The 23,732-nt window shown below is 41.0% G+C and overlaps 1 protein-coding gene across 1 annotated transcript; it reads right to left on the reverse strand.

Annotated features, from left to right (window-relative positions):
* On the reverse strand, window positions 19,934-20,866 carry LOC102186371 (olfactory receptor 2A12-like). The gene has a single exon (XM_005679565.2). The coding sequence runs from the start codon at window positions 20,864-20,866 to the stop codon at window positions 19,934-19,936; it is 933 nt and encodes a 310-aa protein (XP_005679622.2).

Consider the following 23,732-nt stretch of genomic DNA (forward strand, 5'->3'; position numbering starts at 1 on the left):
AGGACAGTACAAATTTTAAAAATCTTTGGACTGCTCTGTGCAGCCTTGCAGGATGTGGTATCTTAGTTCCCTGACTAGGGATTGAACCTGGGGCCCCTGCAGTAGAAATGCAGAGTCTTAACCACTGGACTGCCAGGGAAGTCCCTGGACAATACAAATTTAATGACAGGATGGAATATGGCACTTTGGGGAGACACCAAGTACTGTGTGGATTGCTCTCACTGATTCAAGCTGAATAGGAGGGTTTCAGAGCTCTTAATCTCTGGGACGCCTACAGGATGAACTTCTTGTGATTTTTTTTTTAAAGTTCATTTTTAATAAGAAAGAACAAAAGTAATAACCAAAATTTTTAAAATAACTTCAGAAATAGTCTCATATTCAGGTATTAGGGCTAATATACACACAGGAAACTGTGCATTTCTTTCCAAGGAGAGTGTTTGAATGAGTCATAGGAGACCTCCGGCAGGGGAAGTGTGAGTAAGAACCTGAAGGACAGACAGGATAAGTCAGGATTTGGGCCAGGAAGCCTGTGTGGGCCTGAGATGGATCCTGGGAGAGCAACAAGGGAAAAGCCCACTGGGCTCAGCTGTGTTGTGAGCATCTGTGCTCCTACTGTACCCAGACCAGGGACCCAGGGTAGCAGGCACAGGGATAGGCAAGTCATTAGCCTCCCTTTCCCAAATGATTAGAATTGTTGGACAAATCCGAGTTGGTCATTCAAACAATCTGAAATTATAGTTTTACATGTAATATTTTTGGCAAGAAAATTTTTAAAGAAACTATTATCTTAGAAGAAACCTATTTTCAAGAGGCAGCAACAAATAAGGAGACAAATCCCAGGGATGGGGGAGCCTAGTGGGCTGCCGTCTCTGGGGTCGCACAGAGTCAGACACGACTGAAGTGACTTAGCAGCAGCAGCAGCAGCAGAACGAATTATGACATATTTTTCATCAGGTGTGAAACTCAGACAAACCACGGATGTCAAGTGCACTTCTCACGGTTTTGTAGGAAAGTCATGAGGCGACAGCTCTACCATGGTGGCTGTCTACACACAATAGCTGTGGATCAACTCGTTTGTCAGGACAAGAAAAGTAGAAAAATGTAGCGTAAGGTGAAATTGATTTTTCTCCCTTTAAATATTGGTATGGTTTTGCATTTTGAATTTCACAGTTCAAGAAGCTAGAGTTTTTTTCCTATGAGAGAAAGCCGGTGACAGATACAATAGAGATACAAATACCTGGAATGAAGATGCCTTTAAGGGTCCATCTTGCTGCCCTGAAGGAAAAGTCTTCAATGCACAGAATGATGCAAAAGGTCTCATGGATACATCTCTCTGTTCTTCCATAGCATGAAAATCAGCAGGAACTGAAAAGAGCAAAATCCCTGAAAAGGGGTGAAAAGAGCAGGGCCAGCAGCACTGCCAGCAGCCCACCACTGCCCTCTCTGCAGGGGGACCAGTGACCCTGAGCCACTGATTCTCAGCATCATTGTTTTCATCTGGAAGATGGTGACAGCAAGGTCTAAGGGACTGATATAAGAATAAATACCATTAAACAGGTACACAGTAGGAGTTAAATAAATGTTGGGTGATGGTGGTTTAGTTGCTAAGTCATGTCTGATTCTTTTCTGACCCCAAGGACTGTAGCTGACCAGGCTCCCTTGTCCTTGGGATTTGCCAGGCAAGAATACTGGAGTGGGTTACCGTTTCCTTCTCCAGGGGATCTTCCCTTCGACCCAGGGATCAAACCTGCGTCTCCTGCATTGCAGGTGGATTCTTACCCACTGAGTCACCAGCGAAGCCAGAAATAAATGTTAGCTTTTACTAATTGTATTAAAGGGACCACAGTTCCAGGAGAACATAAATCACTGGGAATATAAATCAAATATAAAGAGGCAACAAAATTATTATATGTACATTCTTTCATACTTACCTTGCTTGTTTTGGTTATTTTTTATTTTAAATAGAAAACACACCACTTTATTCTCATTTCTATTAATTTTTATATTATTATTTTTATAATTAAACTTAGAATTTAAAAAAATAAAAGAATCCTGGAAATTAACCTCACTTCTGGATTGAAGAAGAAAATGCAGGTCTTAATAGTTAAATTGCAGTTCTGCTATGCCAAAATACCGATGTGAGAGAAAGTAAATCTTATGAAAGAAAACGGGGCATAATTTAGAATACCACATTGACTCCAATTAAATGTTTCTGTAGATCACTCTCTCAGAATACGGGATTGTCAAAGCCGAAGCACCGAGGAAGTACAGATCTGTCCAATTTTTCACAGTTACTCAGATTTAGTTATTCTCTCTGTTAGTAGCTTCAACACAGCTTAATCTTCATGAGTAGCTAATTTAAAAAAAAAAAAAAAAAAAAAAAAGCAGACATGGTCTCCAGTCCTGACCGCATGGGTTCAAGTCCTGGCTTTGTTGTAGGCTAGGCTGGTGATCTCTTTGTTCCTCTCTGTCCTTTCATTTCTGCAGCTGCAAACTGGGGTGGATAAACCTTAACTCATAGGATGTTTGAAAAGTTAAATGAGTTAACTCACATAAGCCACCTTAGAATTTAAATATTTACTATAAGGAGTGGAAGTCAATATTGGAGAGCAAATCCTGGATCTAATTTCATAAAGAGGCAGGTTAGAGGTCATAACATTTCTCTGCTAAAATAAGGAACAGAATCTATATGCCAGGAGACACTGGGTAAGTGAACCACGGGCCTCTGCCTTCAGGATTTTTTCTGTGGAGAAGAGGCGCATGGGCCATGTGTCCTCTGATGTTCTCTGTAGCCCTTTAGCCAGATCCTGTCCTCCTACATGGAGCTTACCCCTCTTGTCTGACACAGTCGTGACAAATCCAAGAGCGGCCTCAGAAGGATGATGAAAGGGACATGAACAAGAGTCCTGGGAGGTCAGAGGCATCAAGGCCACAGCTCGGTGCTAGGTAAAGTGAAGCGAAAGTGAAAGTCGCTCAGTCGTGTCCGAGTCTTTGCAACCCTGTGGACTATACAGTCCATGGAATTCTCCAGGCCAGAATACTGGAGTGGGGAGCCTTTCCCTTCTCCAGGGCATCTTCCCAGCCCAGGGATTGAACCCAGGTCCCTGCATTGTGGGCGGATTCTTTACCAGCTGAGCACAAAGGAAGCACAATGGCGCTAGGTAGGGGTCCCTAGAAATACCCTCAGGACCACAGTCTAAAGTTAGGCTTAGGGCTCGGGGAAGGCTTTGAGTCTCTAACACCTGAAGGCAGTGGTTTCATTCACTCCCCCTTTCCTGTTTCCACCTGCCAAGCTTTCTCAGGACTAATGAACCCTCTTACCGTGTGGAATCTGTGCTGTCCTTTTCAACGTGGCATCTGATTGAGAGGAAACTTCACACGGAGGGCGGGTGACAATTGATTCTCCTCACAGAGGCCTCATAGAGGGGTGAAGCCCAGACACAATTCTATGATAGAGTGAAGGCTTTTTCTATCATTTGGACCCAACCCCCTCCCTAAAGACATGAAAAATGATCAGGGGACAGAAGCCTGTGTTTCAGCTCTACTCATGTCCTCCCCAAAGAGAATTAAAGTGTCTGCTGCTTTCCCATTAGTGAGTGAGCCAGTGAATGCATTTCCCATGTTTATTCATTTAGTTTTTTCAGTATGCCATTGGAATTATTACAGGCATTTGTTTGGGATTTGTTTGTGTGTATTTGTATTTTCCTGAGACTGAGTGAGGCTGTTACTCTACTATGTTAGACTCGGCTCAGAAAACTGAAAAAAAAACAAACAAACAATCAAGATCATGTCATAAATTAATTTGTCTCAATGCTTATGTTATTAGACTCAAAGTTGTTCTACTTCTAACTCCTCTTGTTCATAAAGGAGAAGCTGTGATTTCTTGATCTCTCATGGGAGGAGTGCTATGGACCCTGTTAAGACATCATCTCAGGGAGACAGGCACCCCCAATGTAGAAAATATTGCCAAGTAATCACTGCACTTTTATCACTTTCAAATATTTCTGACTTGGCAGTTTAGCTATACCTCTCCTTAACCTTCTTTAGTTGGCCCTCCTTTTCAAACATCTCTAGATTTCAGAGCTACATTTTTATTTCTTCATTGCAGATTAAGGCCACACAGTTGAAATTTACACCTTTCTTTTAATCTCTGTCTCTTTCAATTGTCCTCCTTCTGACGCACTAAGTGATACTGTTTGATGATTACAAAGCCCTTATAGTTCTAACTTCCTAGGTTTTGATCTTAATTTAGTTTTCTAGAGTGTCTTAGTTCTTAAACTGAGTTGGAAGCAGCACTTTAACATAGAAGATATATATTTAATGTAATACAGAGCAGACAAAAAAATATTTAAGAGGAGGTAAATTGGTTTTTTTTTTCTTCTGGTAATCTTGTGTGTCCAGTAGAGCCTCAGTCTACTTACTTCCTTATTCTCTAATGCACACTCTGTTCATTCAACCACTACTCCCCAGTGAAAGTGAAAGTGTTAGTCACTCAGTCGTGTCTGACTTTTTGTGAACCCATGGTCTGTAGACTTCCTGGTTCCTCTGTCCATGGATTCTCCAGCAAGAATACAAAAGTGGGTTGCCATCTCCTACTCCAGGGGATCTTCCTGACCCAGGAACTGAACCCCAGTCTTCTGCATTGCAGGCAGATTCTTTATTATCTGAGCTACCAAGGAGGCCCCAGGAAATTCCCCAGTACTTCTCTCGAATTCTTATTCCTTGTTTCAAGTCAATTTTATCTTTGTATTACCCACTTGACTCCAAACACAATACTAATCCTTCAAAACACTCATGGAGCCTCTTCAACTATCTCAGACCAAACTGGACTCCCTTCTTCTGGTCTACTAAAAACACTGATTGCATCCTTTAAGGTTGTGTTTAATTTCTTTTTACATTTTAGTAATTTTACTATCTTTCCTATATTTTATAAGTGAAGCCAGATTATTACAGACAAATCAATTTTCTTCGCCAGAAGAAACAGTCAGATAGAGCCTCTGAATTTAGGGCCTCCCAGGTGGCACTAGTGGTTTAGAATCTGCCTGCCAATACAGGAGACAATGGTAAGTTTGATCCACAGGTTGGGAAGATCCCCTGGAGGAGGGAAATGGCAACCCGCTCCAGTATTCTTGCCTGAAAAATAACATGGACAAGAGGGGCCTGGTGGGCTACAGTCCATAGGGTTGCAAAAAGTTGGACATGACTGAGCACAATTATAATGTTATTTATTTTGATGAAGATAGTATGGTGACAGTCATTGTAGCTTTGTGGATTCAAAAGGTATAACCATCTGTCTCCTTTTTTTTTTTTTGACTTTTAATGTTTGAATTGGCTAGGGCAAAAATATTTATTCTGAAAAGTCTTAGACTTCATGTATTTATTTAGTATTTATGTTCATCAATATTTTATATTTTAGTAGGAATAAATATTATAAGGCATAATTGGCTCAATCATTAATGGACACCTATTAAATGAAAGTCAATTTAGAGATAGAAGTGTTTTCAGATTACAGTTAAATACATATCTACAGCTGCACCTAAATATCATTTTATTGTTTTGCTATCTCTAAGACAGAAATTCTCCCTACACAGGATTGAGTTCTTTCTTATTTTTTTAAGTCCTTTTAGCATGTACTGTTTCAATGGGGTATTTGAAAAAAGATAAATGTTCTAAGAAATGATGAGAAATTATAAGTGTTGATAACTCTTTTTTACCATAACTGCTGTCATGCAACACCTTTTTAACTAGAGGAAGCTATTGTAGGATGTGCTTCGCCAAAACAAAGGAATAAACCAGGAAAGAGAAATACATGAGATGAAAATACTAAGGTGTACAACACATAGAAAAGGCAGATGAAGTGCCTAGAAAGAATCCAATCCAGACCGAAGGAAAACGGAATCTCTGCAGAGATGGGTGTATCATCAGAGGCGGCTGAGGAGGTTTGTAAAGTGTAGAAAGTCTTAGCCATTGGCACAAACAATCCAAGCAGAGGGGCAAAAAGTAGGGAACTGGTTAACATCACCTTTATTACTTGCAGCTGTAAGCCTTTAATCCCTCTGTACTTCTTGCTTAGAAAATCATGTGACAGAAAATATTGCTAACAAAAGGTTTTCTATTCAAACTTGCTGTCATGGCTGATGTGCTGTGGGCGAATGGGCTTCAAGTGGGGGTGCTGCTTCCCTCTCTAACAACCATGGATGTCTTCACGGATTTCTCCTCCTTCATTGGGCTGATTAATGGGAACACACACTGTGTTGCACTTTACTCAGAAGCTGAAGAGTTGGTGCTAACCCTTATCAAGTGTTTATCATGTGCCATTAACATCAGGCACCCTTTAGGTTAAGGCATTAAGGGACATCACTGATCCAGAGAGCCCAAACCTGCATTCCTCTGACTCACATCCTAGGGGAGAAGGCGATGGCACCCCACTCCAGTACTCTTGCCTGGAAAATCTCATAGGCTGCAGTCCATGGGGCCACGAAGAGTCGGACAGGACTGAGCGACTTCACTTTCACTTTTCACTTTCATGCACTGGAGAAGGAAATGGCAACCCACTCCGGTGTTCTTGCCTGGAGAATCCCAGGGATGGGGGAGCCTGGTGGGCTGCCGTCTATGGGGTTGCACAGAGTTGGACACGGCTGAAGCGACTCAGCAGCAGCAGCAGCAGCACATCCTAGGAGTAAACAGGAAAGCTGCACTCACGTTGCCTTTTTTCTTTAAATTCGCCACCATTCTTTACCTTTCTCTCTCTCCACCCACTTTTAGGGGAAAAAAAAAATGCAGTGTTTTTATTGTAAAAAGGACATAAGCTCCATAATACAAAATAAAGCAATTCTGAAAAATTCTAAGGAAAAATCTAAAAGTGTTCCATATCAGATCAACTAAACTATCCATTATGATTAACAGCTCGGCATCTCAGTGATTTCTTCATGAATATGTACAGACTCCAGGCTAATAGGACAGATGGATGAACAATTTAACACCATGTAATCATAGGCTATTTTAGAACAGTAATTTGACATTTTTATGTGTAAAGGGAATATCTTCCCAATATGAAAATAAGCAATTCAGAGAATTACAACCGTATCACTCACACATTGGGTTACTAGAATCCTACATTTCTTTTGCTCTTAGAAAAATATAAACAGAAAAAGGTAAACAGATAATGAGAAATATTTTTATAAAAATTAGTTCATGTTCCTCATCCTTTGTTAATATATATGTATATATATATATTTTTAATATAGCAGAAGGAAAAATATCTATTATGAAACTAAAATGCTTAATTTACTTCAGAATCCTTTAACTACAGAAATTCTTAACTCAATCTTCTTGATATAAGTATAATTCTTCATTGCATTCAGATTGTAGCCGTTAGGTCTCTAACTATACTGCCTTATTTTGAGAGTATCAGCTGGATCTCTAAAACTGAAAGATGAGAACGTTAGCACATTTCAATTTTCTACTCAAGATTTAAGAAAGTTTGCTTCAGAACTGAAACTGGTTAGCAGACACTGCCAGGTGTCTGCCCTATGGCAATTATACCCTTTTGCTGTCCTAGCAATGATCTTCCTCAGGTATTCGATGGTGAAATTATCAGAGAAAGGGACCTCAATGAGACACAAGCCTGCCTGTGCTTACTCGTTAAGTCCTGTCTGACACTGCATGTAGCCCACTAAGTTCCCTCTGTCCATGGGATTCTCCAGGCAAGAATACTGGAGTGGGTTGCCATTTCCTTCTCCAGGGGAGCTTCCCGACCCAGTGATTGAAGCCAGGTCTCCTGCATTGCAGGCGGATTTTTTACCATCTGAGCCAAGGAAACCCCTGAGTCACAGGGAACTGACCTAATTTAAGCTCTCAATTTCATCCTCTTTTTCAGCGATTTGTTTAGAGATAGCTATTTGACCCAACTTGGCCAATGGAATACAATGAAAAATCTGCTGAGAAGAAATAGTTCTGGAAAATTCTTTCCTGATGAGAAGAGAAAGACATACAAAAAGACTTTCTCTTTCAATTCAGTTCAGTCACTCAGTTGTGTCGGACTCTTTGCAACTCCATGGACTGCAGCATGCCAGGCTTCCCTATCCATCACCAACTCCTGGAGCTTGCTCAAACTCATGTCTATCGAGTTGCTGATGCCATTCAACCATCTCATCCTCTGTCATTTCCTTTTCCTTCTACATTTAATCTTTTCCAGCATCAGGGTCTTTTCCAAGGAGTCAGTTCCTCACATCAGGTGGCCAAAGTATTGGAGCTTCAGCTTCAACATCAGTTCTTCCAATGAATGTTCAGGACTGATTTCCTTTAGGATGGACTGGTTGGATCTCCTTGAAGTCCAAGGGACTCTCAAGAGTCTTCTCCAACACCACAGTTCAAAAGCATCAACTCTTTGACACTCACCTTTGTTTATAGTCCAACTCTCACATCCATACATAACTACTGGAAAAACCATTGCTTTGACTAGACAGACCTTTGTCGGCCAAGTGATGTCTCTTCTTTTAAATATAATGTCTAGGTTGGTCATAGGTTTTCTTCCAAGGAGCAAGTATCTTTTAATTTCATGGCTGCAGTCACCATCTGCAGTGATTTTGGAGCCCCCCAAAATAGTCTGTCACTGTTTCCATTGTTTCCCCATCTATTTGCCATGAAGTGATGGGACCGGATGCCATGATCATAGTTTTCTGAATGTTGAGTTTTAAGCTAGGTTTTCCACTCTCCTCTTTTACTTTCATCAAGAGGCTCTTCATTTCCTCTTTACTTTCTATCACAAGGGTAGTGTCATCTGCATATCTGAAGTTATTGATATTTCCCCTGGCAATCTTGATTTCAGCCTGTGCTTCATCCAGCCTAGCATTTCACATAGTGTACTCTGCATAGAAGTTAAATAAGTAGGGTGACAATATACAGCCTTGATATACTCCTTTTCCTATTTGGAAGCAGTCTGTTGTTCCATGTCCAGTTCTAACTGTTGCTTCTTGACCTGCATACAGTTTTCTCAGGAGGCAGGTCAGGTGGTCTGGTATTCCCATCTCTTTCAGAATTTTCCACAGTTTGTTGTGATCCACACAGTCAAAGATTTTGGTGTAGTCAATAAAGCAAAAGTAGATGTTTTCTTGGAACTCTCTTGCTTTTTTGATGATCCATCGGATGTTGGCAATTTGATCTCTGGTTCCTCTGCAGTTTATAAATCCAGATTGAACATCTGAAAGTTAACGGTTCATGCACTGTTGAAGCCTGGCTTGGAGAATTTTGAGCATTACTTTGTTAGTGTGTGAGATGAGTTTAGTTGTGCAGTAGTTTGAACATTCTTTGGCATTGCCTTTCTTTGGGAGTGGAATGAAAACCGACCTTTTCCAGTCCTGTGGCCACTGCTGAGTTTTCCAGATTTGCTGGCATATTGAGTGCAGCACTTTAACAGCATCATCTTTGGGCATTTGAAATACCTCAACAGGAATTCCATCAGCTCCACTAACTTTGTTTGTGGTCATGCTTCCTAAGGCCCACTTGACTTTACATTCCAGTATGTCTGGCTCTAGGTGAGTGATCACATCATCATGGTTATCTGAGTCATGAAGATGTTTTTTGTATTGTTCTTCTGTGTATTCTTGCCACCTCTTCTTAATATCTTCTGCTTCTTCTAGTTCCATACCATTTATGTCCTTTATCGTGCCCATCTTTGCATGAAATGTTCCCTTGATATCTCTAACTTTCTTGAGGAGATCTCTAGTCTTTCCCATTCTACTGTTTTCTTCTATTTCTTTCTTTCCCTTTGCTTCTTTATAAATTTTAAATATTGTTATGCCAGAAAAGTTCTACCACCAAAACATCTGAAAATAGTTTATCAACCATATTGCTCCCCTAAACAAATATTCATACTGCTTTCTTTCTTGAAGATTGTTTTGTGAATTAAATATCCCATTTTCTTTCTACTTTTGTCTTATCTTTATTCTCCTTTGGTAATTTTTGCTAACTTTTTCTCCTTGGGACAGAGGAGAGAAATATCTATGTATTGTGTGGAATCATTGGATTCTTGGTGTAAACTACACCTGCATATATAATTAGATTAAGAATACAGGCTCTGGATCTAGATTACCCATGTTTTAGTGAGAGAGGAAAGGAACAGGCTGAGCTGACTCCATCTTGAAAAAGAAGGAAACTCCATCTTGCACTTTCAGTGAGCTTTGGACCATGTGCCTGGTAGCCATGGGGATAACATACCTACAGCCAAACTGGCCTCCCAGACTGATAAAAACCAGATGCCATACCAAGATTTCCCGTCACCAAAAAGAATGCAATAATCCCCTATGTAGTCAGTCACCTTTGTAATCTTTATGGCACCCATTGGTGTACGCTACACTGTATAACCAGCTGACCCTTCTGATTATGAATCGTGGCTGTAACCTGATTGTATCTCCCTTTAACACTCCAGGCTAGGTTTAAGGAATTTGGGGATGTGGGCATAAGCAGTACGCTTAAGGTACATAAGGTTTTCACAAAAGTCGGTCGGGGTCCTTGGCTAAGAGGAGACTCCGCCTTGGGCCCACCAGTGTAATAAGCTGCACTCCACTATCTGCATTGTCCCTCTGAGGGAATTTGTCTCCTGGAACACGTGGCTACAACATTTGGTGCATTGACCAGAAAACTCCTCACTTTGAGGAGACAAGTCCCATTTGGGACTACTCTGAGGCCTTGCGACTCGAATCTTCTGGAGGGGGGATGGCACCTAGCCCTTCTGGAAGGATTCTGCTTCTCAACGCCCAGACCTTTCACGTTAGCAGTTAGTGGACGACAGCAGGGGAACTAAGTGCTTAGGTGAGGAGGAACTCACCCAGCAGGGTGGAAGAAGGGGCCTGATCACCCCCCTGGGAGGGACTAAAAGGGGCACGGACCTGCAGGAGACTGGAATAGGCAGGTGGCAGCAATTGCTTGGTACACAGGTTGACGAGTGTGTTAGGGCTTAGGAAGGAAATTTGTGAATGTCATTTAGGAGGTGGTGTCCATGCCATCTTGGGGACAATTATTACCAAGCAATCGCCAGAGGGTTGTTAGAAGAAACTTGGTCTTCTGCCATCCCCTAGGAAGTGTCCCATCTGCCATGAAATTCCTGAGCCCCTCAGAATTGTCAGGCTAGAAGGAGGGGAGGGGAATATATAAGTGGGTATAAATTGGCTTTTCTGGAGACAGCCTGGGATGTGGGCTATTTAACCCATCTGTATTTTCATCTGCACCTGATCAAGACCACCAAGCCAGATCGGACTTTAAAAGTTAAGGGAGAAACAGTCTTGGACCACATGGTGTTCTGGTTTGACCATGCCAACAGGCAGGTGAAGACACGCTGATCCCCCTTCTCTCTCTGGGATCTGGCAGGTAAGGCTCTTCTCACCCCAATTAAGAAAAAGGTGAAATGGCAATTTAAGTGTTTCATTGAGTGGAAATATCAGAAGTGCATAGGGTACCGAGAACGTCGTAGACAGAACGAGAAGGAAAAGTAGAAGAAGGTCTGAGAAGGTAAGCAAGATGGGAGGAAATCAATCTAAGGCAACTGTACTGGAGTGCATGATTAAAAATTTAAAGAAGGAATTTGGAGGAGACTATGGGGTGAATATGACGCCTAACCACCTCCACATACTCTTTGAGGTCAAATGGCCCCCTGTGGGTGTAGGATGGCTGCCAGAAGACACTGTGAACTTAAAAATAGTGGAAGCAGTCTATACAGTAGTCAGAGAAGAGCTGGGACACCTGGATCAATATCCATATATTGACTGATGGCTAGGGTTAGCTCAAGACCCTCCCACTTGGACAAGGTTTTGTATCCAGAAGGGAAAGGGAAAAATATTAATGGCATAAAAATTGACTGATGATAAAAAAAGAAATTCTAGAGCATTTGGATGGGGATGATCTCCCCCATACTGGACGATTACATGCCCACAGCCCAGTGCACCACCAGGACCGGAGGCCGTCTTACTGACCGATCCAGGGCCAGTGAAGTTCCTGCAACAGCTGCTGCTCCTCCGCCAGCTCTCCCGGAGATCGTAGAGCCACAGTTTCGGCAGGCTCCGATCTCAGCGATGGACACTTCTGGTCAATGCCCCCAGGATTCCACCTCAGCCGGATCACCTAGATTGTATCCACCCCTCCTGGAGAGTACTGATGGGAAGGGGGAGGAAAACACAGGAATTAGAGGCTGCACTCCACCAAGGAACAGGGGGAAAGAACCCCACTATAGGTGCCCCTCAGAGAGCTACAACAGCCTCCGGTTCAGGACGCATGGGGCACTACCATCAGCCCCCTGTAGCCTATCATTACCAGCCATTTTCCTGTACAGATATATTAAACTGGCAGAGACACGCTCCACTGTACTCGGGGGAGCCGCAAGCCATGATTAGCCTAATGGAGACTATTTTTCAAGCCCACTGCCCTACATGGGATGACATAATCCAACTACTAGTCTCCCTTTTCAGCACTGAGGAAAGATACAGTCTCCTAACAGAGGCCAGAAAATGGTCAAGAGAAACGGCACCTGAGGGTACTGCACACCCGCAGCCGTGGGCAGAACCAGCCACCCAGATGAGAGGCCCGGTGGGGACTGTAACACGGAGGAAGGGAGGGGCACCTGGAGAGGTCTCGGGTGGCTATTTTACAAGGCCTCAAGAGCGGAGCCTGAAAACCTATGAGTGTGGCAAAACCCTCTGAAGTGATTCAAAGGGAAAGTGAATCACCCTCTGAGTTCTACAAAAGACTGTGCGAGACCTATAGACTTTATAGATCCAGAGGCTGCTGGGTCTCAGATGGTGATAAACGCAGCCTTTGTGTCTCTAGCCTACCCCGAAAATGTCAGATGGGGGGACACCAAGGGATTCATGACTTTTTATACATCCCTGAATGCCCCATACCTTAGTTTGGAAGAGACTTACTGTCTAAATGGGGGACACGAGTGACCTTTCCCCCCACGAAAGACCCACTCTTCAAGTGGGCTCAACCACCTATTTACTCTTCCTCTCAGTAACCCCTCAAGATGAATGGAGATTGCACGATCTCCCAGAAAGGAAACCAAACAGGCTAAACAGTCGAGAGAGAGTTAACTCAACAATTCCCCGAGGTCTGGGCGGAAACCCCCCAGGCTTGCAAAACAAGTCTCACTGGTAATAGAACTCAAACCCGGTACAATGACGTCCGCACCCGCCTTGGGCCTGCCAGACCTTGCTAAGCCTTAGACTCTTTACGTAACTGAAAAGGACAAGGTGGATATGGGAGTGTTGTCCCAGAATATGGGGACATGGGACAGACCCATGACTTATCTCTCAAATCGGCTGCACAGTGTTGCCCCTGGGTGGCTGGGACGCTTACGGACAGTTGCTGAGGCTGCCTTACTGGTCCAGGAGGCAACCAAACTGACTTTGGGCCAAGATTTGATTGTAAAAGTCCCACATGAGGTCAACACTATCCTGTGAGGGGACCCCCATAAATGGCTGTTGACATCCCGGATTACTCAATACCAGGGACTGTTATGTAAGAATCCCCACGTTACTACTGAGCCTTGTCAGGCTCTGAATCCGGCCACTCTCCTTCCTGTGGGAGAAGGTGGGCCCTCACACGATTGCAAGGAAATCTTAGAAGAAGTTTATGCCAGCAGACCTGACTTGAGAGACCAGCCAATCCCAGACCCAGAGTGGGTCCTGTACATCAAAGGCACCAGCCTGGTGAAACAAGGACAATGACCGTCAGGATGCGCAGTCGTCACGGAAGCCATCGCTGAGGCCAGCTCTCTGCCATCACACTGGTCTGCTCAACGGGCCGAACTATGTGCTCTAATCCGGGCCCTCCAGCTCTCAAAAGGCAAGAAGACAAACATTTACACAGACTCCAGGTATGCTTTTGCTACTTTACATGTACATGGAGCTTTATATAAAGAGCGAGGTCTCCTGACAGCCAACAGAAGGATATTAGAAACAAAGAAGAAATCTCCACTCTATTAGATGCTGTATGGGAACCTGAAAAGGTAGCAGTGATGCACTGTTGGGGTCACCAAAAGGAAGACACCCCACAAACAGGGGGAAACCAACTAGCAGATAAAGCCTCAAAACAAGTGGCTGAGAAATGTGCGCCTGCTGGTGGGGGATCTATCAGAACCTGTGTACTCTCAAAAATGCCTGAGTTAACTTTAACTCTCCCACAGTATACCCTGGCCCAAGACCAGCTGACTGAAGCAGAAAGGGCCACCAAAAATGAAAAAGGGCAATGCTGCCCTGGGACATAAACAAAAACCTCCAGGAATACAGACAGAAGGCAGTCTAAGTGGACTTTAAACCCTGCTGACACTCATGGTATGTACCTTCTCAGGATGGGTGGTGGCCTTCCCCACCCCAACTGAAGAGCAAATGAAGTGGCTTGCTGTCTGCTTCGAGAAATAATCCCCAGATTGTGTTCCCAACCAGTACAGGATCAGACTATGGCCCTGCCTTTGTACCCGACTTAATTCAACCGGTGTGTAAAGCTCTAAATATCAAGTGGAAATTACATACGGCATATAGGCCTCAGAGTTCTGGGATGGTGGAATGAACCAACTGGACTCTTAAAAGAGACCCTCTCCAAGTGGATCATAGAGACTGACTGCTCCCGGGTGGACTTGCTTCCAAAGGCTCTGCTCAGACTCAGGATGACCCCACGGTCACATGGCTATTCTCCATACAAAGTTGTGTATTGGAGGCCCCCTCCCATTGTAAAAGCTTCCCTGGTGACTCAGATGGTAAAGCGTCTGCCTGCAATGTGGGAGACCCGGGTTCGATCCCTGGGTTGGGAAGATCTCCTGGAGAAGGAAACAGTAACCCACTCCAGTACTCTTGCCTGGAGAATCCCACGGACGAAGGAGCCTGGTAGGCTGCAGTCCATGGGGTCACAAAGAGTCGGACAGGACTGAGCAACTTCACTTTCACTTTCTTTCACTTTTCCCTTGTAAAACAGGTGTCAACAAATTTGCCTCGGGTAAGGGGAGATGAGATTTCACAGCAGATGGAACAACTGGGTAAGGTAATAAGTCAGGTAACTAAGTTTGTACAAGAAAGGGTGCTGTTCCCCCTTGGGGAACAGATTCACGAATTTGTGCCCCGGAATCTGGTGTGGGTCAAGGGCTGGAAACCCGGCTCCTTGGCCCCACATTGGAAGGGTCTATATACTGTTGTTCTGACCAGCCCTACAGCAGTTAAAGTTGCAGGTGTCACTCCCTGGATCCACCACACGAGGCTGAAGAGAGCGTACCACGCAGACCCAGAGGACACCGAGTAGACTACACAAAAGGACCCCACTGATCCCCATGAAACCAAGATCATCTTAAAGAAGAAACAGAGATGAAGCTCTACAAGCAACTGCTGCTACAAGGACTTGCTGGTATCATCTTGAGACTGACCATAGCGTCAGCACAAGGAGGGACCTGTGCTATAATTAAAGTTGAATGTTGTGTATATATTCCTAATTTATCTGGCAATGGTAAATAGACAACATGAAAGGTCAGGTGAAAGCTATGTCTGATGATAATCTCCCTTTTTGGACTTCTATTCTATCATGGGTAAAGGGTGATTGGTGAAAACTATATTAACCATTGTTATAGTTGTTCTGTTGATTCTGTTATGTGGACCTTGTATTCTCCAATGTGTCGTTAACTCTATCACAGAGGCTAAATTCATTTACCCAAATATATACCAGGAAACCTAAAATGCAGTACATCCTGATGAGTGATGCTCACACTGGAAGTTGAGAGCATCAAGAGGGTGGGGAATGAGGGAGGAAAGAAACAGGCTGAGCTGATTCCATCTTGAAAAAGAAGGAAATTCCATCTTGCACTTTCAGTGAGCTTTGGACCATGTGTCTGGTAGCCATGGGGATAACATACCTACAGCCAAACTGGACTCCCAGACAGATAAACACCAGCTTCCATACCAAGATTTCCCATCACCAAAAAGAATCTAATAATCCGCTATGTAGTCAATCACCTTTGTAATCTTTATGGCACCCATTGGTGTACGCTACACTGTATAACCAGCTGACCCTTCTGATTATGAATCGTGGCTGTAACCTGATTGTATCTCCCTTTAACACTTTCCAGGCTAGGTTCAAGGAATTTGGGAATGTGGGCTTGAGCAGTACGCTTAAGGTTTTCACAAAAGTTGGTCAGGGTCCTTGGCTAAGAGAAGACTCTGCCTTGCCCGCTGGTGTAGTAAACTGCACTCCACTATCTGCTCTGTCCTTTTGAGTGAGTTTATTTCCCAGAACACGTGGCTACAACATTAGCACCAACTTTTTCATATGCTACCTCAACAATGACTCTGGGTCAAATTGTTGACTCTCTGAGTCAAATTACTCAGCCTCTCTATTCCTTGGTCTTCTAATGTTTAAAAAATGAGAATTAAAAGTATAAAATAACAGCCACTATGGAGAACAGTGTGGAGATTCCTTAAAAACTGCAAATAGAACTGCCTTATGACCCAGCAATCCCACTGTTGGGCATACACACCGAGGAAACCAGAATTGAAAGAGACACGTGTTCCCCAGTGTTCATCGCAGCACTGTTTATAATAGCCAGGACATGGAAGCAACCTAGATGTCCATCAGCAGATGAATGGATAAGAAAGCTGTGGTACATATACACAATGGAGTATTACTCAGCCATTAAAAAGAATACATTTGAATCAGTTCTAATGAGGTGGATGAAACTGGAGCCGATTATACAGAGTGAAGTAAGCCAGAAAGAAAAACACCAATACAGTATACTAATACATATTTATGGAATTTAGAAAGATGGTAATGATAACCCTGTGTGCAAGACAGCAAAAGAGACACAAAGACCAGACTTTTGGACTCTGTGGGAGAGGGAGAGGATGGGATGAATTGGGAGAATGGCATTGAAACATGTGTACTATCATGTAAGAAACAAATCGCCTGTCTAGGTTTGATATAGGATACAGGATGCTTGGGGCTGGTGCACTGGGATGACCCAGAGAGATGATATGGGGAGGGTGGTGGGAGGGGGGTTCAGGATTGGGAACTCATGTACACCCGTGGCTGATTCATGTAAATGTATGGCAAAACCAATACAGTATTGTAAAGCAAAAATAAATAAATAAATAAATAAATAAATAAGAGCAAAAAAAAAAAAAAAGAAATACATCAATAAAAATATTTTTAAAAAATACACATAAAAAAGTAGATTGAATTAGTTTTAATTCAAAATACTAACAATAGGCATATTTTAATGCTATCTTAATCAGAACTATTTGTTATAAAAAACTATTAATGAATGAATTTATAGAACTATTTATTAAATATTTATTTCATATGCAGTTCATCGTTTTAAATTTTCCTTTGATTACTCAAGTATTTTTATTGTTTGGGTGCTTTATAAGAAGTTTGGGGTCATTGCTGTAGAATTCAGGTATTTATTTTTAATTTCTTTCTTTTTAATTGGAGGATAATTGCTTAAAATGTTGTGTTGGTTTCTGCCATAAAACAATGTGAATCAGTCACAACTATCTATATATATATATATATATCCTCTCCCCTGTGAGCCCTCCCACTCCTCCCATCTCATCCCTCTAGGTCGTCACCCACAAACCTTGGACAATCTTATCAGAATTCTCTTGTAGGAATTCTGAACCAGATATAAGAAGAGATTGTTGTAGAAAAGGAGGAGAGAGGAGAGGTGTCAGAGAGGAAAGAGAAAGACTTTTGTTCTAATTTGACTTTCAAGTCTTTCTAATTATCAAGAGCAACACTGTACAGTAGAGAAGAACATGCTCTGTAGCTGTGCTGTCTGACACAGTAGCCACTGTGTGCACTTGAGATATGGCTTACTAATGCATATATATGGAATTTAGAAAGATGGTAATGATAGCCCTGTATGCGAGACAGCAAAAGAGACACAGATGTATAGAACAGTCTTTTGGACTCTGTGGGAGAGGGAGAGGGTGGGATGATTTGGGAGAATGGCATTGAAACACGTATAGTATCACATAAGAAACGAACCGCCAGTCCAGGTTTGATGCAGGATACAGGATGCTTGGGGCTGGTGCACGGGGATGACCCAGAGGAATGGTACGGGGAGGGAGGTGGGAGGGGGGTTCAGAATAGGGAACACGTGTACACCCGTGGCAGATTCATGTCAATGTATGGCAAAACCAATACAATATTGTAAAGTAAAAAAAAAAAGAATAATAATAAATAATAAATTTAATTTTTTAAAAAAGTATAAAATAAAAATGTATCTGTCTCTACCCTAACTTGAGTACTCCTTGGTTTCAAGAAGAAAACTTGGGGATGCCTTTTGGTCAGTTTGTCTGCAGAGATTTAAGGAGGGCTTTCTCTGTGTCTTGTTCTGCTCTAGTTACTACAGACACAGCTATGAGGAAGACAAAGTGGATACTTATGGTGATAGTGATTTTGTTTGTTAGAGATTGTAAACTGTAAATAAACCGATGAACAAATACAAAGGAGGAAAACTTCAGATAGTTTAAAATGTCATGACAAAGAGACACTTCAGAGATATGTGATAGAAACTCACTTAGTTCTGACAAGTGGGGCTCTGAAATATGCTGGTCTTTGAGGAAGAAATTTGAAATCTATGATGTTTGAGACCTGATGAATTAGAAGATCCAGTAAAATAGGAATCTCTGTCTTGTCTTCTCAGTCTTTTTAAGCTCTTTGTTGGTTAATAGATATTTTTAATTCCCACCTAGTCAAATTTATCAATGTTTTCTCTGGTGGCTCATTTGTACATTGGTTTAAAAATCCTTCCCTTTCATACTTTCAAAAGCTTTATAGTTTTGCCCTTGACATTTAGGACTTGAAAACGCTAGGAATGGTTTTTTAGCATGCTTGAGTATCTACATGGTTACTCAATAGTACCAAAAGTATTTCCTGCAAAGCCCTTCCTTTCCACAGTGATCTTCCATGCCATATATGGACTCATAGAGCAACTGTTTATAAAGTCATGAGTCAGCTTCCTTACTTTTTTTTTTTTTTCAGTTTGTTTATTGGTGAATCCCTGGATAAAGACTACACTGTTTTACTTATTTGCACTTTATAGTACATTTTGTAAAATCCTCTCACCTTGTACCTCATCCTTCTTAATGGTGCTTGGTCTAGCTGTTGCTCTTCATATTTTAGAATCAGCTTTTCAAGTTCTTCAGATACCCACACATTTCTGAGATATTGTAAGATAGTTATTAGAATTACACATAATATATTCATCAGTTTGGAGATACTAAATATTTGCAATATTATGTCTCTCAATTCAAGAGCCTGATATATCTCATATCATATATATGTATATTTAGTTACCATAATGCCTCAGTAATTTTTCTAATTGTCTCTTTATAGTTTTGTACATCCTTTGTTAGATTTATTTCTAAGCATTTCAAATTTGTTATTTATAGTGACATTTTATAAAATTTCATTTTAATTATGGATTATATTAAGAAGTTAATTTATTATTCTTATTGTTTTATTTACATTTTGGAAGTAAATCTTCTTTAGGTTGAAAGGAGTTTTACCATTAATTGATGTTAAATTTTTTCAAACAATTTCTTCATTGTATATTTTGTTAATGTGACAATTTTTTTTTCATTGTTTGAAAGTTAAACAATTATTGACGTTTCAGGATAAAAACTTTATCATAATTTACTTTTATTTTTACGGACTTGTTTTACTAATATTTTAAGATATTTGCATTTGTATTCATGAATAGGGTTAGACTGTGTTTTCTATTTTGTAATGTTTAACTCAGAGCTACTATCAAGAGCTTAAACAGTAAAGGTATTTATTTTTTCATTTTATAAGAATTCCAAAGATAGAGAGTACAGGGTTTGTTAAATTAAAGGACTCAAAAAGACATTCAAGGTTTCAGAGTCATGAAGACAGGCCACACCACACTTCAAACCGTCTCTCACAACGATCTCCTCTTCTCCAGAAATCTCCTCGGGGCACCCTTCACCTCTGCACTCCTCAAACTGTAGATTAAAGGATTCAGCATAGGGTTGAAAAGGCTGTACAACAGCGACAGAATCTTCCTTTGTTCCTGAGAATGGCTGGACTTGGGCGCCAAGTACATGAGGATGGCAGTGCCGAAGAAGAGCCCGACCACGCAGAGGTGGGAGGAGCAGGTGGACAGGGCCTTCCTGCGGCCCTCAGCGGGCTGGATCCTCGGGACGGCGGCCAGGATACGCGCGTAGGAGCCCAGCACCAGGCGGAGGGGCCCGACTAAGGCAAACACCGAGCCGACGGAGAGGACGATTTGGTTGAGCCTGGTGTCGGCACAGGCCAATCTGAATACTGATATGATCTGACAGAAAAAGTGGTTTATTTTTTGTGGCCCACAGAAGGGTAGCCTCAGAATGAGAGAAATGTGGACCAGAGCCAAGAGGAAGTTGAAAATCCAGCACGTGGCAGCCAGGACTGTGCACACTCTCCCGCTCATGATGACCGAGTAGGACAGGGGGTGGCAGACGGCCACGCACCGATCGTAGGACATCACCACCAGAATCAGACACTCTGTGACGGCAAATGCCAAATACAGAAACGTCTGAAGTATGCATGGAGCAAAAGAGATGGTTTTCTTCTGCATTATAAGATTCGCCAGCATCTTAGGGACAGTGCTTGAGGCATAGGCCATGTCGGCGATGGCCAGGTGTGACAGGAAGAAGTACATGGGGGTGTGCAGTCTGGGGTCCAGGCAGATGAGCCCCAGGATGACCGCGTTACCCAGCAGCGTGAGGCTGTAGAGTAACAAGAAGAGGCCAAAGAGGAAAACTTCAAGTTCTGGGTCAACTTGAAATCCCAGCAGGATGACTTCTGAGATCCATGTCTGATTCCTTCCCATGCTCTTTTGACAGATAAATAAAATGCTGCACTTGGGACAGAAATTTTAGAGCTGAGGGGCAGAGAAGGAAAAAAGTTGATATGCTCATACAAAGTGAGAATTTATACCAGAGGCCACAAATCAGTAATTCCTGGATCCAATCAGCCCAAAGTCCTGTGATATTGATTAGACAATTTGCTTTTTATTGACATTTTAAAAATTTTAGTTATTGATCAATTTTTAAAATTAGTAGATTTTGCATAAAAATTGGGATCTCTGTCTTCTTTTCAAAAAATAAAATATTTGTCATTTCTTAAAATTCGTTAGCTGAAGCTAATGAGAAGATAGTGGCAGATTGTTTCATTTACCACTATTTTCACTAATCTCTATTTTCTCACAGAAAATGAAGTTTAATGATACTGAACAATTTTATCAGTATACTTCAACTATTGATTTATATTTTATTAAGGAGAAAGTAAATATTCATCCTCAAGATGAGTTCTTAGGTTCTCTTGTACTTCAGACACATAGAAATAAAAAATAAAATGAAACCCTCCAAATACACAACCAGAGTTTAAAGCGAGACAGTTCTTCAAACAAATTAATCAGAAACACGATATGGTCCAAATATGAAATCAGAGAATCATACCTGGAACTCAGCTGGTATGTGGTCAGGACAGGTTTTGGGATATGGGGTATGAATATGGTTGACTGAAACTACAGGCTTGGGTTGGGCCCATAAAATGAGATAAAAACAAAGCAAAACAAAACACACTGCTGTTGGGCTGCTAGATACAGTGATTCCAAGGAAGCCAGTATGCTTGCTGGCTCTGGCACTAGATCATTAACGCCTGAGACATTATTATATAGGACCTGATTCTATGTAAAGGGCCCATGAAGTCATCTGAAGAGCAAAAAAAGCGTAAAACCACAAGAGAGGAAGAAAGAAAAGGTGGAAAGACCAAATCAAAATAAAAATACTGGCAAAAACAAAAAGACTTTTATTCAAAATATGCGCCTAAAAAGCACACCAAAAAATTTCATGCTAAAGAGGAAAACAAGGCAAATGATTGAAATTTGATTTATTCAAGATGAAACTAACTTTATAGAAGAATCTTCATAAAACTCTGATATAATTAAGGATGGTTAAGATGTTCAGTACATTAATAAAGAGTATGCTATTTATTCAAATGTTTAATAAGTTAAAAATAAATAAGGAAGGCAGGAAAACACAATCAGTGTGTAAAAACAGATCAACTATGGACCTCTGAAATAAGAAATATAGCCATATAATTTTTAAAAATCAATAAAGAAAATGATTTCCAAACCTAATGTTAAGGAGGAAAATAGAGTCTTGCGAGGTCACATTAAGAATCCACTCAGACTTGAATACAGAAAGAGGGGTAATACTTTGAAAGTGGAGTTTAGAGACATGAATAATAGATGACAGGCTGCACTTAGAAAAGATAAAGTTTCCAGAGCAAAAAAGAATGAAGAAAATGGTGAAGAAATAGTATTTGAAGAGATTTCACCTTAAACATTCCAGCATTAAAAATACCTAAGTCCTTAAACTGCAAATATTTATTATACTTAATGATTGCAATACATAAGCATAAATGTACACTCAAGCAATTTTTCATAACTGAAGGTGATATAATCTTTAGAAAAAATGTCCTCAGAGAACAGAATAGGATAAATAAAAAATAATTCTCAAAAAAATGTAAATTCTTAACAATTATCTCTTTGACTGTTGTCCTTTCTTCATGCTCTACGTTTCACTGTGTATTGACCTTCTGGAATTTCTATTCAATCAATGTTGTAGTCTATCAACCTATCTCAAGAGTCTTAATTATCCTCTTAGATTTCTTTTTACTCTTATCATCATGTTTTATACATTTTATAACTATAATTCAATTGCACATTTATTCTGTGAAAGATGCCAGGTTACCATCTATCCCCTCTACCTATTTTTTTCAAAGCATTTATAATTTGAAAAAATGATATTGATTAGTTTTGTAACCTATAGATTATAAAATGATTATTTGGCATTTTAAAAGGGGACATTACATTTTTGAAAATGAGTAAACAGAGAAAGGGACATTAGATAGAGAAAGTTAATATTAATATTCTTGATAAGAATTGAATCTTGAATCACTTGAAATTTGTTAGAGTACTTGATTAAATTTAGATACTATCAATTAATGGAAATCATTTTTAAAAGGTATTACATAAAATCTATGGATCCCCAAATTATAAGACAAATGAAAAGAAAGTAAAAGCATTATGAATCCACAGCAGGCAGAAGGAAGAAAAGGAGAAATAAAGGAACAAATAAATTTATAATGAACAGAAAACACAGTTTAAGCTGATATTAATAAATCTATGTATGTAAATAAAACAGTATGCATAAATGGAAGACATTAAAAGATAGATGAAGGTGAAGTCACCCAGTCGTGTCTGACTCCTTATGCCCTCATGGACTGTAGCCTGCCAGGCTCCTCCATCCATGGGATTTTACAGGCAAGAATACTGGAGTGGGTTGCCATTTCCTTCTCCATTAAAAGATATAGTTAATCATAATAAAAGGAGAAAAGAAAATCCAGTCACAAAATCCTTTCAAGAGTCATACCTAAACTACCTATACGTAAATACAAACATACAAACTCTCTGTCATTGTCCTTGTCTCCGTCTCTCTCTGTCTCTCTCACACACAGACCAAGGTTAAAGCTCAAATAATGGAAAAACATGTTTGAGCCCGATAGAGTCCAGTAGTTGCAATACTGAGATAACTTCAAAGCATTTAAGACACACAGGAGCTACTACAGAACAATAATGAAAAGGTAAATCCACCAAAATGATAAAATTCAGAATCTATTCCCTACAAAGA

Source organism: Capra hircus, chromosome 4 (genome assembly GCF_001704415.2).
Source record: "Capra hircus breed San Clemente chromosome 4, ASM170441v1, whole genome shotgun sequence".
Lineage (NCBI taxonomy): Eukaryota > Metazoa > Chordata > Mammalia > Artiodactyla > Bovidae > Capra > Capra hircus.

Coding starts and splice junctions, on each gene's coding strand:
- LOC102186371 (XM_005679565.2), bottom strand. CDS start 20,866: ATGGGAAGGAATCAGACATGGATCTCAGAAGTCATCCTGCTGGGATTT.